Source organism: Lepidochelys kempii, chromosome 2 (assembly GCF_965140285.1).
Source record: "Lepidochelys kempii isolate rLepKem1 chromosome 2, rLepKem1.hap1, whole genome shotgun sequence".
In the NCBI taxonomy this organism is placed as follows: Eukaryota; Metazoa; Chordata; order Testudines; family Cheloniidae; genus Lepidochelys; species Lepidochelys kempii.
Window position 1 is genome coordinate 210,969,068 of NC_136381.1, and position 17,692 is coordinate 210,986,759.

General features: G+C 39.4%; 1 protein-coding gene across 3 annotated transcripts in view; it reads left to right on the plus strand.

Annotated features, from left to right (window-relative positions):
• The window catches only part of RAPGEF5 (Rap guanine nucleotide exchange factor 5), a 219,318-nt gene extending 202,965 nt beyond the window's left edge, over positions 1 to 16,353 (plus strand). For all 3 annotated transcript variants that reach the window (XM_073333743.1, XM_073333740.2, XM_073333742.2), the window contains exons 23-26: positions 332 to 419; positions 3,839 to 3,903; positions 9,461 to 9,515; positions 12,637 to 16,353. In XM_073333743.1, coding sequence (XP_073189844.1) covers positions 332 to 419; positions 3,839 to 3,903; positions 9,461 to 9,515; positions 12,637 to 12,755 — 327 coding nt within the window. In that variant the 3' untranslated portion in view covers positions 12,756 to 16,353. The remainder of the gene's footprint in view (positions 1 to 331; positions 420 to 3,838; positions 3,904 to 9,460; positions 9,516 to 12,636) is intronic.
• The last annotated feature ends 1,339 nt before the right edge of the window (positions 16,354 to 17,692 follow it).

The window sequence follows — 17,692 nt, forward strand, 5'->3', positions numbered from 1 at the left end:
TTAGGACCGATTCTGTTCGATATTAAGTTGATGAGATTAGAGGTTATGTGGGAAAATTACAGAACAGTCAAATGGTGAATTTCTCATATAGCTATCTCCTATTTTAGAACCATTTCATGTACAGGAATATAATCATTTCTATTTCCTTCATTGTTTACATTTCCTATTCAGTTTAGTAAGTCACCTCTCCTAGGAAACCTTTATCTACCTCATTTCCCAAAGAACCTTTTATATCTAAATCACGTTCAGTTCAGAAGCCTATAATGGATTTAGAATTGCTCTTTTTATAACCTATTGATTTTTCTCTTTTATTACTAAAATGATTTTGCAGGACCCTTCTCTGAATCACAAAGCCTACAGAGATGCATTCAAGAAAATGAAGTCTCCAAAAATTCCTTTCATGCCCTTACTTCTGAAAGGTAATGTTAAATCTTATTTGCCCTTTTTTGCCATGTAATTCCATCTACAGAAATTTGTAGTGGTTAGTTACTGTAAGTGTAAGGTGATTTTTTCCCACATGTTGTTTCATGGTAAGTATAGATATAATATGTATGAGACTTCAGTAGCACTTGCTTTGGATAATAAACAGTTGCCTTCTAAAAAATAGGTAAGAATCACATTTTTTTTCAAATGCTTTGAAACTTTAGAGCCTTCCCAGTCACCTACTGATAATACAGTCCCTCTGAGCTATGAGTGTGAAACCTTGGGGCTAGAGAAAATAACTTGCGTATCTCTTGAGTGGCACCACCTGGCTGTGGATGATACATGAAAACAACATTGATGGGTACCAATGGGAGAAAAGTCAAACGTTACTTAGCCAGAGGAGAGGTTATGATTGATTTAATGGATATTGAACTGGATTTAATTGAATTGGATTTAACTGGATTTAACTCTCCCATTTATCTATCAAACATACATGGTGCTTATGAATGGGGAGGATTTGGGAATCAACCCCTTACACCCTGTGAATTCTGAGAAAGACAATGAACTATTCAACATAGTTAAGTAGCCAATTAAGTGGCAGGTATTTCAAGTATCCTATCATCTTGGATTCATTTATTATTAATCATCTTGTCTTTGATCATGACAAATTCATTTGATGTCCCTGTATTCCAGAAGTGTTCTCTTTAGTACATTCATTAAAACCAGGTTACAGGTGCATACATGTAAAATGTTTTCAAGGGAAAATTCTCCAAACAGGCTGAAAATGTCTGGGAGTTACCAGGTCCCTAGTCATCTGAGGGGTTTGTATATATACAGGAGAATTTTAGTTTTGTTGTCATGATATATTAATGGATGACAAGATGGGAGTTCTTAAACAGAGAGGGTAAAATCCGGCTGATTTTTCAAATATTTTATAAAATATTTATATTTTTTATTATATAAAAATATTTTATAAAATCCAGTGTTTCACCCTTACAGCGTGGCTCAGATGCAATTTTCTGCTCCACTGAATTTATCTAGGCTCTTAGCTGTTGGCAGCAAAGCTGTGTAGTCTTCACAGAACAAGTACAGAATTGAACTCTCCTGGCTTTTCTGTTTTCAGTGCAAAGCCTTTCTTTGTTAGCACTGACAAACATAATCTAACTGTTTTTTTTCTTTTTTCTGTGATCATAAATTTATGTAGCCATTTAGGGACATGCTTGGTCCTCATGTAGGTGTGCAGTAAGTGCAAGGACGAGGGGAGAGAAAAAGGTGTTTCTTTAGATCGTTCTTTCTCCTGCATGTGAGAAGTAGTCAGAATTGCAGTCCATGCATACAGGAACTGCTCCCTCTTTACTCCCTTGGGAGTGCAGTGTACCCCAGAGCAGACAGGGAGCTGACGAGGGCCATGTCCCACTCACCTCCTTCTCACTGGTCCATTGAGTGGGAGCAGCATGCAGAGAGGAGCAGCCTGCACAACATGAATGAGTGCAGTAGTAGGTGTGCTTGTCCTACTCACTAAGAAATTCAGGCAGGCATCCTGCTTCCCTGAGGCAGAAATCATCCTAGTGCTCTCCTGGGGGTGGGCAGCTCTACATCACTAACACAGGGTGCTCTGCCTTATAAATTCTAGCTCAGAATTTTTTCCCAGCATATAAAGCAGTTAGAATTTCCATTATAAGTAATTACAAAATCCCCTTCAGGCTGATACCTGAGAGTGAGTTTTTGAAACAAAAGGAAGTAAATCAATTTGACTGTTTTTATGTTCTGGGATTGTCAAAAAGAAAGATGTTATTGTTTCAGCTGCAGATTTGCAATCCTATAATCTAATTGCATTGGGACTGATGTTCTCCTCCACCTACACTGGCAGAGGAGACCAAATGGGGCAGAACAGGGATGGGTTGTTCAGATACCACAATAGTGAGCCATGGTACATAATGGCAGGCAAATTGGTTTGTTGTCCTTTTGCATGGGATCTCACAGCATTCCATGGAAAGATACATACAATGCAATTACTGAGGACTATTTGTTAATTGGAAAACATGGCCATTACCTTCGGAGTGTTTTTGTGACATCCCATCATCTTACTAAAATGGTGCCACAAAAGCATCTTATCACTGCAGGCACCAATATGTATGTTTCTGAGGTAGATACTCTTCATGATCAAACCAGCAGTTCTACTATATGGTCTTGCGACTGCTATTGTCTCTCCTTTTTCTCTGAAAAAAAGAGTTTTTCTCTGAAGTTACGGTTTCAGTGTGAATTTAACTTAGCAACAGTTGTGTTGCCTCTTTCCTTCCTTTTATATACTGCATGCAGTTTGCATACTGGTGCCAAGTATAGTCAGGGCCGAATTTACACCTTACGTGCCCCTAGGCACAGCACCTTCAGCATCCCTCCTGCCTACAGCTGACCTTCGTGTTTTACGTAAAAAATGAAATGAAAAGAAATATGTGGTAATTTAAATATTTATTCAATAAAATACCAAAAAAAATACATATAATTAAAACATAACCCACTTTTAACTTTGAGGCACCCCCTAGAATGCTGGTGCCCCTAGGCATGTGCCTACTGTGCCTAATTGGAAATCTGCCCTGAGTGTAGTCCTATACCTCCCACTGATGTCTTTTTTTTCCATTAAAAACTCTCCCTAGTACTGCTTTGTGGAACCAGAAATAACTGTTTTACTTCCAAAGAGCTAAATCTTGGCATTTGCTGCAAGGTGATTTTTGGCTTAATGGATTGTATTTAATATTTGTCTGTCGCTTTATGTGCCCATCGCTGTAGTAGACTTTCATAGTAATCAGGTGTGTGCGGGTGGAAGGTGTTGCAGAACTACCTACGGAAAACAGTTGTCTCTACAACCTTTTTGTCCCCTCCTCCTGAAGAGAATTTATTCAGCAGAATTCTGTGTTCATGGATCTACCACAGCCCTGCCTCAACCACTCTAAAATCTCTAGCTGCTCAGATAGATTCACCGTGTGCAGGGAGGGAGGGTGGAACCCATGCACCGACAATTACTGCGCTCCCCTTCCCACCATCAACCACTGTACTTTTGATTTGAGCCCTGGACAGCACAGTGTATCATCTGTCTTGTTTGATAGAAAGAGTGTTATTTGGAAGTCCCTAGATTATGTTTAGTGAGTAATAAATTCACATTCTGTACTTGAAATTTCCCTTGCTTAATGTTGCCATAAAGGTGCACATTTTCTGTTTTTTTTTTAATGAAAGAACCAATGATAGTTGTTTGTGCCCTGTAAGTAACACAAACATGTGACATTGTCGCAATACTTATGAGACTGTTTTGTTCCTTATTTTGTTATTCCTTTGTCACCATTCCATTCCTTTGTATCTAAAACAACTGAAAAAATGCCATGACATTTAATAATATAGTATCTCTTTTTAAACTTTGTAGATGTAACGTTCATCCATGAAGGAAATAAAACTTTTCTGGATAACCTTGTCAATTTTGAAAAGCTGGTATGTACATTTTATCTTTTACAACTTCCTCTTTTTTGTGGAGAAATCCATCTCTCTCTCTCTCTCTCTCTCTCTCTCTTCCCCTTCTCCCCACCTCTTGTGTTAAATGTATCATGCTGTGATAACCAAGCACAGTATCTCTCAGCCTGTTCAGTTCTCTCCATGAGCTTCACCAGCTCCCTCACAGCATCATATTTATCCTTGACTAACGGTTTGTCTATGGTGGGGTAAAGTGCACTAGGGAACCTTTATGCACACCAACAGGGTCTAAATGGACCAACTAATGCACAACACATTAGGTGTGCTTTACAAATTACACACCTGTAGCGTGCATTGCCCCACGATCTAAACAAGCATAAGTTCTCAAACTGTTGTTGCCTCTTCTCCCTGCTCAGCCTCTTCTCAGAGTTTAGTTTCCCTTTCCCTCCCTGCCCTCCCCCAAGGTATGCAGCAGCAGGTCACCCCAATTTAACAGTCATCACTAATTCCAGTTATTTTAAATGAAAGTAACTTTATGATTTGGGTCGGAGCTAAAGAGGAAGAATATACACAATAAAAGCTCAATATTAATACAGCTAAATAAATCTTTATGTAGAGGGTAGTGCATTAGGCTTTTAGCTTAGGCCAGATCTACACTAGAAACTTCTGCTGGTATAGTAATGTCACTTAGGAGTGTGATTCTTTACAACATCTCTGTACCAGCAAAAACCTTAGTGTAGACACAGTTATATTGGCGGGGAAAGTGCTTTTGCTAGAATAGTTTATTTTATTTGAGAGACTGGTATAAGTTATACCAGAAAAAGCACTCTCTTGCCAGTATAAGATGTGTATGCTCTAGGAGGGTTTGCTGGAATAGCTATACCGGCAAACCTTTTCTAGAGCAGATTAGGCCTTAGTTACATTAGTATGGTTAAGCATGATACAAAGTGTACATATTGGAGTTTCATGTTTCAGCAAAATATCATCAGGCTTGTCCACCCTTTAGGTATGTGATATGTGTCAAAAAGTGATGAGGCATATCTCTCCTTCTGATCTTAATCTTTTTCTGTCTTTGTTGTGGAAACGACTAATTTACTCTATTCAGTACCTATTGTATGAGTAAACAGAGAGACCAATTCATTTCTCCCTGTTTCATCCCAGGATAACTTTATAATCTAGGTGGTCCCTTCTTTGTATGTTCAATTCGATTCTTGTACCTTTTCTTGTTGCAGTGCTTTGAAGAACACTAATTTGCATTTAATAAAAGGTTTTCTTGTGCCAAGTCCATTAACTGTTTGACCTTTAGGTGTTTGCATATAAATTTAGTAGCATGTTCTTCTTCAATTGCTCTCACAAGTATGTCTCATTAAGATGTAAATTGAACTAGTCCTTGATGCACACTGATTTTAGTAAACATCCCTTACAGGCCTATATATTAATTTATTGGAGACAGAGGGTCTGATTCCAACTCAGTCTTAATCAGGCCTTTTGTTTTTTTCTTACCACTGCTGTCACCAGGGCAGCTCTACCAGTAGGAGCTACAAGGTGATAGGCTGGTTCCAGATAGCCTGAAGTCAGTGGGGTCAGGATTTTGTCCCTACTGAAGGCTGTTATCAACAGCCAGCAGCATTTCAACCACCATGTCATCTAGACTTGCTGTGAGAAGGATCAGACAACATGGTTGTTAAATCTGCCTGCAGCCCTGTGTGCATGAGTGCTCCCACCAATGGTAGCAAGGGTGAGAACTCTTAAGATAAAGATGTAATGTAGACCCACCCCATATAAGCATTATTCTAGTTCATTTGGATGTTTAAGTATTTGATTTATTGGTATGGAATTAGCAAGAAGTGTGTCAATCATCTTCAGTTGATTCAAGATTAAGCCACTAAACTGCACCTGCAAATAACTAAGTTCAAAATTGTGCTTGAAATTGATCTTGCCAAAAAAAAAAAAAAGAGAGAGAGAGATAAAATCTTCTGTACGGAAGCAGTATACCTACCATCACAGCTGTACTGGAATTTTCCTTATATGAAAGCATCTTTGCTTTGAAATTCATATCTCCATTAGATTCAGGATTTTCAAATCTTTATTTCCTGCATTCAATGTGATATGAATACAATGAATCAGAAGCTTGTTCAAAATGCAAAGAAATAAATTCACTAAGGGAAGAAAAGCTATAAGCTGTTGAGTCAATTAGGAAAGTCTATAGACCAGACTTAGCAAAAGCTCGGGGGATTGCACTTTTTAATTTAACTTTCTGTTTTGTAAGATCTAGATTACAATTATTTAGGCCAATATTTATTGTGTCCCTTGCCTTAACGTGAGAATTGCAAATGAAAAAAGAATAAATGGATGGAATAAGGTCTAAATTAGGGTTACAGTATTTCATTTTCCCGAAAAAGAGGATACTACTAGAGAGAAGGGGAAGTATGGGGTTGGATGGGAAGGGGAGTGTGTGTGTGTGTGAGGTGGGGGAGCAGGGATGCCTGTGACAGGCATATTCATTGAAGGTGGAGGACAGTGTCACTCCTTGTCACAGTGGCAGGGCAGCTGGCATGAGTCCAGAACGCAGTGATAGCCATCAGTCAGTGCCTCCCTGCAGGATCCCTTCCCCAGAGCTGAGAGCCAAGGCCTGAGTGGGTGGAATCCAGCAGCTGTGGCTTGTAGAGGAACAGACCAATCAGTTGCAGATTCAGGGAGGGAGCAATCTGGAAGCAGACCAATCAGGGCTCTTTCTGAGCTGCATCTTGCCTGCTCTACAAAAACCCAGGACATTTCCTGAAATTTGAAACCTCCGCCCGGACAGAGAAAAGAGGTTCAAAAAAGAGGTTATATTGATATGGTAACCTTAGTCTAAATGTTACCATTGTATTATAAGTATCTTCATGTTCTTTGCTGACATCTTTTGCTGAAATATAGCTTCTTTCATTATTCCTCTGTCAATCACAACCACCGTCTGTATATCTCTTGTAGTAATAACATGTCTCGGCCACCGCTGCTACTTTAATGTATTATCCTGTAAACTCTAACACATCAGTATTTATCATCTTACAGGCAGTCCCTTTGTGGACTAGTAGTAAGAACTATACATGTAATGTAAATAAGTGTTTTCAGGATCATGCCCAAAAATATCTGTGGGACTTCTGAGCATACTGATGAGCTGGATTGCCATAAAGAGTGGAATTATTGCTAATGATCATGTGCTAAGAGTGGTTACCAGTCAAATCTCTGGTCTGGTCTGTACTACAGAGTTAGATTGCCGCAAGGCAGCTTACATTGACCTAACTACGGACGCATCTATAGTTAAATTTTGATCCCGTTATGCTTAATAACTCCACTTCCATGAGCAGTGTAGAGTCAAGGTCAATGTAGTTAGGTCAATGCAGTGTCAGAGTAGACACTGTGTTGCTTTGTTACTGGCTTTCAAGAGCTGTCCCACAGTACCACACACTGGCAATACACAAGGAGTAAATCATAGACATGCATAAGCAATGTAATTACTCTGGCAGCTGTATGTCAACATAAGTTAGGTCGACATAATTTTATAGTGTAGACATGGCCTCAGTCACTGTATGCATTCCTCCATATTTATCACACACTGGTATGCAGCCATCTATTAAAACAATCAGAAAATAGCTGTCCCTTTTCAGATGAATTAACAGGTTTTCTGTATTACAGCTGGGTCAGGCAGAGTAAGAGGGACAGTGTGAAATGCCTAATGAAGCCACTAAAGAAGGAAGAATTGTGATCAATCTCCATGAGAATGGAGTGTAAAGTGGTCCAGCCAGTTTCCCTGGGGCATCAGCCACAGAAGCTAATTTCAGATGGAGCCCATACTGAGTAACAAAGAGGGAAGAAAGAAAAGGAGTACTTGTGGCACCTTAGAGACTAACCAATTTATTTGAGCATAAGCTTTCGTGAGCTACACGAAAGCTTATGCTCAAATAAATTGGTTAGTCTCTAAGGTGCCACAAGTACTCCTTTTCTTTTTGCGAATACAGACTAACACGGCTGTTACTCTGAAAAGAGGGAAGAAAGCACAGTGTGACATTGTGAGTGACATAGTCGATTCTCCTTTACTTGTGAAAGCCAAATTCAAAATATGGGATATAAACTGGAAGATGCAACAACAGCAGAAGAACACAGGAATGTCATAGCTCTAGTGGGATTTAAGAAATTGGTCATGCAAACCTAGGACTTCTCATTAGAACTTTATTTTAATCAGTGCAAGAAAATGATGTTAGTGTAAGAGACTGAGAAATTTCATGGTAAATGGAACACAGATGAAAAAAATGATTTTGCTTCACTGATTTATTAAAGAACATGAAGTCTTCATTAAGCATATACTCAGTTGTTCTCGTCATAAACGATTCTGTGAGGGAACATTGTAAACAATTCATATTGTGGTTGTGGAGAGATGAATTATGCTACATCATTCCAAGCTTATGCTTTGCTCGGGGAAGCTAATCCTTTCCACTTCTGACTGGGTTTTGAAGGAGGTGTGAGAACAGCCTGTACTGGTTCCATAAAATGCCATATTGCTGTTGTTAATTGCAGGCAGGTTGCTTAATTTAGTCACTGTATTCAGTCAAGGGCTTCTGGCCCAATTCAATTGGCTCTTTCCTTTGGATTCTAAGTGCAATCAAAAGAAAACATTCATTAACAGCATTATGGGCCAGATCCTCCACTTGTGAAAATCAATGTAGCTCTTTTAACTTAGACATAGCTATTCCAATTGATATCCAATAAGGATGTGATGCTAACGGTGAAACAAAATTTTAAAGGTTTTTCTCTGTTTAATTTGAGCAACCATCTGCACCCTATTTTGGCTAAGGAAAAACAGTACGGTAAAAATCTTTTAAAATCAACTAATCAAATTAAATCAAATCGTTACCATTCTATAGACAATCTTGACTTGTAAAAACTGAGTGAAGGGGAAAATCTTGCTGAAAACTTAGCCTAGAATGTAGTTTTAGCCTTTTAATAACAATATGAAGGATGCTTATGACTTATGAACCATTTACTCCCCCATGCACTGAAATGGAAGCATGCAATTAAGTACATCTTCCTCTTTTGGAGTTTTTTACTTTAACAGAAGTCACGTAATTTTTCACACACATGAACACAAATCTGCTTTCTCTGGAACAGTTTAAAACTATTGTCCAATAGTGCATTTGACACACACTACTCCACTAAGCATGAGGGGGAAAGGGAGGGTGGATTTCAAGCATCTCCTTTGAAAGAAGGAAACATAGAGAAATTACCCTTTTCATTGTCAATTTCCATGGGTTTCTAGGAAGACCCCCTCTGTCTGTGTAGTGTCAACAAAATCCTTCTGTGAAAGGAGTCTAAAAGAACTAACCTTGTTTCAGGATATGTTGACACCAAGCCAAAAACAAACAAACAAACAAACAAACACCTTCTCTCCATCTAATCTAAATGTCTCCAACTCCTGCCTCCTTCCTTTCCCACCTTTGCTACTATTGCTGTTGCAAAGTGTGGGGCTAGGGAAGGATTTTCTAGCAACAGCCCCCCTGTCAGATTTCTGCACTGATATATTGTACGTTTTATTTCACAGCACATGATTGCTGATACTGTCCGATCACTGAGACATTGCAGGAATAACCAATGTGGTAAGTAGTAGTAAAACAGTTTACTACTTGTCTCTCATTAGTTACATACTTATCAAAAGAACTGTTTCCCGGTCTCTCTGTCTCCTCTCCCATGGCCCAGGTTTACTTTTACAGTAAAACATATTTGCCGTTTGTTTTAACCTAGAAGAGGGGAGAGTGTATTGTGAAAGTCACCTCAGCAAACAGAATATAATTACAGCTACTTTCCAAATTGTTTCCAGAAAAAACAATTTTGAAAATGTTTGAAAAACATTTTTCACAAAATGCTGTGTTCTCCCAATCCCCAATATGCAGAGTCATCTACCTGTAATGTTACACAAGACCTGAGTTTTACAGACCTGCATCAGAAGAAAAAAAATCATAAAGGCCTCTAATTACCTGAAAAAAGAAAAGGAGTACTTGTGGCACCTTAGAGACTAACCGTGCCACAAGTACTCCTTTTCTTTTTGCGAATACAGACTAACACGGCTGTTACTCTGAAACCTCTAATTACCTGATGAGCTTGTGAGGTATCCTACAGCTTCCCATAACTAGTGGTGTGTTTAGGATGGAGAATCACCAGTCTCCTACATGAACTCTCAGCAGTTGATTCAAACTTGTATTGGCATCTCACTAGATGAAAGGTGACATATCATTGTGGATTTTCATAGTGTTCCACTAATACCAATTGGGTATCTATAAACTTTTCTTCTTATTCTCTGTATGACTTTCACTACTATTATACAAGGGAGGGGAAAGACAGCACAATATTTTTTATAGTGGTAGGGTTCTAATTGAAACACACTAAAATAAATGCCACATTAAGGCCAAAATAAATGCCACATTAATGCCACTCTACCTGGAGGAACTTCAGACCTGTGATTTAGCCTTAACCTAGAATTTTCTTGGTTTGAAGAATAAATGTTAGATTTTTTTTTCCTAATCATGTCTACAGTATTTACAGTTTCCTATGGGGGTGTATATGAAAACCTGCAGGTGGGCATACAAAAAGGGTAATTGCAGCCATAGTTACCCATTTTGGGTGTTCAAATAGATAAGTCTGTGGGAGTTTTGCTGAAAATTTGGCTCATAATGTCACCTAATATAGTTGCAGTCTTTTAAGAATACAAAGGCTACTTATTAATTATGAACCAGTTATTTCCACGTGCGCTGAAAGGAAAGCATGCAGGTAAGTACATCTTCTCTTATTTTCACTCTGTTAATCCAGGCCCTAAAGGACGTATTGATTAAACCTGAATATTTACCTGTAAATCTCATTCAGCGAATTAATTAATTTTTTTCTTTAAGCAGATCTTTTGCAAAATAAGTTAATGAATTTTTAAAGACATCTTTGCTTTTTTATAAATATTTGTGTCATGACATAAATCCAGGTTTAATACCCAAGATTTATCACACAGTCTGCTGGTTTGAAGTATGTTGTTGTTTTATTTTACCACAAGCTTGGCCTTATTGTGAAGCTGGCATTTAAAAAACAGTTTATGCAGATATTCCTGTAGGCACTGTTTTTTGTTAAATTCATTTAGGCATGAAATGAATTCACTGAATATTTATTGAGACTTTATGGACTGCTTCCTTTTCCAGTGGATTTATTTAGCTTTCAGGAACGTGAATCTTTCTCCTGCATTACTCTCTGGTTTGGACTAAAAATAGCAGGCATCTCACCACAGAACAGAATTCAAATAAAACTAAGCAAAAGATATTGTTGTTGCTTATAACTGTCTTAAAATTAAACATGCAGACCAAAAACTTTATGGGTTAGAAAATGATAGTGTGGCTAAGTAATACTGAAATGCCATTCTGATGGAAATAATATTTTTCCACATTAAATCCAGAAAATAAATAATAGTCTTTCAGAAATCTGGCATAGCAGCTTTAACATTTGTACAGTAATTCAGCCTTTTGTAATTTCAAGTGCTATTGAGACTTTGAATTCTGAATAATTTTCAGTGTATTTAGCACAATTGCTGAAAACATGGAATCTGTTCCCTGAGAACTATAAGGTCTCCTATAACATCCTACTCCAATTTATCTCCTGTTCATTTCTGCTGCAGTGTTTTACAAATCACCCAGGTGCTTGTGAAGTGTGTGGACAGGTGCTGCACAGTAATGTCTTTAATAGTGGCATACAGAACTGTCTGAACTCACAATGTCATGTGACTATTTACATAGTGCTAAATTTGTGGTGGGCACTTTATAGACAAATATAAGGACAATACTAGTGCCCCAAAGAATTTACATTCTAAATGGATAAAGTATGGATGGGGATGGATGAAACAAAAGCAGCTAAGAGAGCAGTGATGTTAAGCTTGTTGGTTCCAGGATTTTTTGTTTGTTTGTTTGTTTGTTTTAATGGTAATTTTGTTAACATTGCTTTAAGAACATCGACTAGAGTTTGTGGCAGATAACATCTCAGTTTTCTCTTCAATCCACCCTTCAGTTTTCTTCTGGTGCATGGTTAAAGCCATGCTGCTGTGGGAACTCGTGTGAAATAACAGCATTTCCCTTGTTTCTGCCACCTTAGCCGAAATCAAAAGCATAACTGATCAAAACTAGAGACTTGACCAAAAAAAAAAAAATCTTTGAAGAGTTGTCCTCTGTCTATTCTGCATTGTCACATTTCACCTGATCAAAAGGAAATGATTCAGGGGTCCACTTGCTGTTGTACATGTGTTCTACAGCTATTTAAACACTCAATGCTAGATCCTCAGCCCCTGCTCAGAGTTTGTTCTTGTTGACAGACTACAGAGTAGCACTAAAAAGTAGCACTTAAATCAGCCTCAGAGGGACTGCTGAGCATATTCCCAACATGAGGAAATCCAGCTTTATGCCTCCCGCTCCCTGTCTCTCTGGTGTCAGAAGCATGTCAAGAAAGCAGGCAGACAAGGGGGCAAAGCTGCAGTTTCAGAGCATTGTGTCTCCATGGCTTAGAACTTTCTTCCCCTCCATTCCCCTTTGAGGATAAGGATCTTCCCACTTGAGCATCTGGTCCTCTGCAGATGTTTTGGACCATCACACTTCACTTGCCATTTTTAATGGCATGTTTGGCTCAGATTTGGAAAAAGTATGGATCAGTCAGAAAACTGATCTCGGATTCATTTCCTTTTCTCCCTATAAACTTTAGGCAATGAAGTTCCTCCAAAGGAGAATCAAGAGCTGAAGCCACATGTCTATCACCTGCATGTCATTGACAACCAGCAAACGCTGTTTGAGCTTTCTCACCGGATAGAGCCTCGAGCGTGAGCGCCCGCAGCTTCATGTAACCTTGTAACTGCAGCACTTTTAATTAAGTGAATGTTTATGCCAAGCATGTTGCTTCCCTATATGAGAACAGTTTACTGAGTTTTATCAGTAGTCACATGATACAGGAAAATCAAGCAAAGCAAGAAAAGGAGCTGTTCACAGCATTCCAGGGCAAGGATAGTGCCATTTCCATTTATCATCGGAAAAGGAAGGAGAAGAGCAGCATTGTTTAAGCTAAGAAGCTTGGTTTATGTGACCATATTGGTGGTCCAGTGTAACTTTCAATCCAGACTCCGCCAGTATTAGAGGGAAAGGAAGCATCATGTCACCATAACAAAACATTCCAGCAAGCAACACTATGTGACATGGGGGTTCACAATTCACCATACAGTATGGACCTCACTAACATGAGGCTGCCGAAGTATTGATTGTTGGGGGAAAAAAATACTGTGCAATCCATGTTGCTGCACTGACTGCGGAGGAGTGTCTTATTTGAGAGAACAGCAAACACCTCAGAATGGGAATATAAAAAATAACTTGTATAAGACAGTGTTGCATGTTAATGCAATTGTGTGTCCTGATTGGAGGTCGTAAGTCAACAGAAGCTGATATCTGAAACGCTCCTAATTTCACTTTCTCTTAAGAATTTGCTTCAGAGCAGACAGTAAAAAGATAAATCTAATCTTGACACAGTTTATGGAGACAAACACAGCATTTCCCCTTTTGAGGGACCAAGAGGGCTATCCTGCAACTCAATTAGAGCAGTTCTTCCTCTATCTAAAAGGTACAGGTTAAAAAACCTCTATTACTTGCTCCCATTCCAGTTATCCTAGTTTGTCACTAACTTCTGCAGTTAGTATGCTATTGGTTATTAAAAAGGGAGCTCAGTGCTTTACTGCTTGGACTGTAGTCTCCTATACACCTTCCGGAAGGTCATCCTACTACTGAATAAAACAACAACAGGAAATATCCTGTTACAGACAGTAAAATCTAACATGCTGAGCATATGCTTTATGTTTTGAAAGAAAAAATGAGCATAATTTATGTATTACAGGTTCTCATTCTCCATATGTATGAAACCTGAATAGGCTTTCAACATTATATCCTTCTAACACTTCTCTTCCTCCACCCCTGCCCCAATTTTCATTTAGACAAATCAAGATAATATTCATTGGCATTACTATGTTTTAAGTCACGTTCGCAATGTATTCATGTCTACAGTACCCTCTCATCATAATGTTGTTTTTTAGGGCTAAGGAATGGTCCAGAAAAGTTCTTTGGGGGTTGGACTAGATGACCTCCTGAGGTCCCTTCCAACCCTGATATTCTATGAAATAATCTAGTATATACTATAGATGACGTAATGTGCTTCACAGTAAATACCATTTATTGTAGAGAGCCTTATAGCAAAATCCTCTTTGCAGTGGCAGTGAAGGTGTACTGTGTGTCTGCCTGCCTGTCTTATCACACAAGAAAGACTTCCAAGAAAATGCTCTTTTGTTGACATTTGGGTCCACCAGAATGGCTGAAGTAGCATGCTCTTCATCATATTGTGATCTGTGGTTTAAAGGGACAGAAAAGCAGCTTTAACAAGTAATTTTGGGGCAATTCTGTCAGATGCATTCAGGTTTCCCCATCTGTGAAATATTGTACAGTTATAATGTAAAAGAAACAGATGTTTCAGAAATGTATTTGTTTGTACTTTGGTATTATCAAATACAATATGATTTTTCTTTTTTTTAAAGAAATCTTTTTACCCAGTAAAAAGAAGAAAAATAAACTCTTGCTGGCCATGGAGTAAAAATTTCCTATGTTTTTCTGTAGGTGTGCTTGCACATATTGTAAATAACTCTTCTGTGCAAACAGACCAAAACTGTTCAAGTCAGGACACTAGCTTTAGTGGACTCATTTTTGCAGTATAAAAACACAAATCACAAATAATGCTTGTTTTTTGTTTTGTTGCAGTTCGTAAATTTTCACTGAGTCCCCTCCCTGGGTTCATTAACTAAAACATTCACTGATTCTTAAGCTCCCCCTTGTTGAGATCTTTTCATTGTGGCACAACTGTAATACCACCTCACTGTAGACTTGATCCAGTACCCTAGTTCATAGTGAGTAGTTCTGTTGAAATTAGCAGGACAGGTGCATAGTAAAGTACTACTCAATATGAATAAGGGTTTTAGAAATGCACCTGGCTCTCAATTCTCTGCAACTTTTATCCTACAATAGCCTTGGTAGTAATAGTTTACACCTCTCTGCTCGTGAAGCAACAGCGTGGGGGGGAGGAGCGCGGTAAGGGGAGGGAATGACTCTGCTCTCCACACTCAGGTTTGCAGTCCGACTAAAAATTCTGTCATCTAAATGCCAAATTTCAAACATTGTCATGCTACGTAATTTTGTATGAAGTCAGTCCTACAAACTGCAGCAGTTTACATAGAGGTCTTTATTATCTGGATACATCGTCAGCTGTGAAAGGCAAAGTATGTTTAGTGCATCCACTCCATGCAGAGAATATTCACCTTGTAGCCACAGTATTAATAGGAAGGCAACTGCCCTGAACATGCAGCAAAAAAAGGCCGGCAGGGTCCTCATTTTGAAGTGGAGACTGGCAAGCATTTGAGGGAAAGATGGTTGCGAGGACGACTGAAAAGGAATACTATGGAATGGAGGAGACTGGGTGGAGCATCCATCCCCCAGTTTCTAGATCTGGCAAAACTGTGGTCTTTAATCACTATCCCTCAAAATGGTAGCACTGTTAATACCATTTTAGAATAGTTACCGAAAATCTTAAATCTCAGTCTACCCCAACCACATGCCAGATTAAACTCTCTGTGTGTGTTTGTTAGTAGCTCAGAGCAGTTTTTAGACAAAACAAGGGAAGAGCGGGGTCACGCTACAGATCTTTGATTTGGGATTTTGGCATGTCACATCTAGATACTTCTGTGATGTGTGCTTCGGATTTCAGCCCAATTCTAGATAGTTAACAAACTGCACTTAGATGCCAGTGGCAAAAAAGGATTACATGTTGCCAAAACCAGATTAAAATAGTTTTTCTGGGGAAAAAATACAAAGAAAGTTGTAAATACTAAACTTTTTAGCAGATTAATATTTATTTGCATAGTCTATTTATTGTATTCTTATTACACTATTAAGAAAACTGGGATGAAGTCAGTGAACTGAGGTAAGAACACTTGCCTGTTATATTCTCTTTAACTGGAGTGCCATAATACTGTCAGCCTGCATTAACAATAAAACAGTAGAAAACCCCAAATCAAGGTATTTACCTAACTTCTCAGGGACTACAGCTAGTAGTTATCCACCATTATGAGAACTGGTATGTATGAAATAGTCTGATTTACCAAAAATGTCACTGTTGCCAATATTTTCTTTTTCATATTTCATGCTTGTACATATTATTGTGTTGTGTATTTATGAGAGCTAGTAAGCAATAATTTATATGTCAAAATGGCCAAGCAATACAAGGTTAAAACTTGTAGAAGCAACTGTTGCATTTATCTTGCATTTTCAAGTGTTTTTTAATATTCTTTTTCAAAATATAAAACTACATTAATGAAATCTGGGCTCTGTGCCTTCATGCCTACCACATGCGTTTATTGTTCCCAAATGGAATATTTTATGCTCATACTTCTGGTCATTAAATTGCACTGAACACATACTGCATTTATGAGATTAACTACACTCTCATGGGAGCCTGTTTTGAGCCTCAGAAATCTATTTTCATTCAAATCCATTCACTCTTATCTGATTAGCAGGACTTGCTAGTTCACAAGGTACCAAGATGTATTCCAAACAGCCTCAGAAGCAGAAATAATGATAACATAGGCTTCCGTTGTGCCTTGTCATCACAGCCCAGCTACAGGAGTGGCCTGGATTCACAGTGCAAGCAAGCTCTTGGAGAAATTCTGCCTCAGAAGAACCCCTGGTGCACCGGGAGAGCTTACCTTCTGATGCCCTGCTTCATGGGGTGTAGTAAACTGTGACAGGGTGTTTTAGACCTGAAGCCCCCCTGCTGGACGCCTCACAGTCCTACCACACCCTGCCCCAGGAAAAAAGCGGAAGAGATGAGTCCTCCAAGCTTCCTAGAGAGGCTGCATGGGAAGCAGCTAACTAGAGAGGGGTTGCAGGGAGCTGCCCAGCAGGCTCCTCTATAAAAGTTGCTGCTGGACAGAGTAGATTCAGTTGCTTGCTGGCTGGAGCCAGAGGAGTTTGGAAGGTGCTTCTGGCTGGCTGCAGGACTGGACAGAGCACTTGCCAGCAGGGTTCAGGGGAACAAGAAAGGTGCTCCTGGCTGGCTGCTGGGACTCAAGCAAGACTTAGCCAAAGGTAAGGGTGAAGCTGAATGTGCTGGGGCACAGGGAAGTGGCCCAGGGAACAGCAGCAGGAACAAGTTTGCTAAAGGGAAGCAGCAGGTGGCTGCTATTTATAGGGTCCCCGTGTTGGAACCTGGTGTAGAGAGCAGGCCTGGTTTCCCCCAGCCAGACACAGGTGAAGGGGCTAGGGTGACCAGACGTCCCAATATTGAGCAGTTTGTCCCGTGTCCCTACCGAAGTACGGTCGGGATGCCATTGGTCCCGATATTTTGTTTCGCGTGTGTCTTTTTTTTTTTTTTCTTTTCTTAGGCGGCGGTGACAGGCAGGGGGAGCGCTTTTTCAATTGTTACACTCACCCGGCACGTTTGGGTCTTTGGCAGCACTTTGGCGGCAGGTACTTCAGTCGCTGACGGCTTCAGCAGCATTTCGGCGGCGGGTACTTCTTTCTTTGCCGGCAAGATTTATTTCCCGCCACCAAACATGCTGGGTGAGTGTAATAATTGAAAAGGCGCTCCCCCTGCAGTGGTCCCAATATTTTGTATTTAGCATCTGGTCATCCTAGAAGGGGCTGAGAGCCCTAATAAAGGACTGAGCCCAGGGATGGCT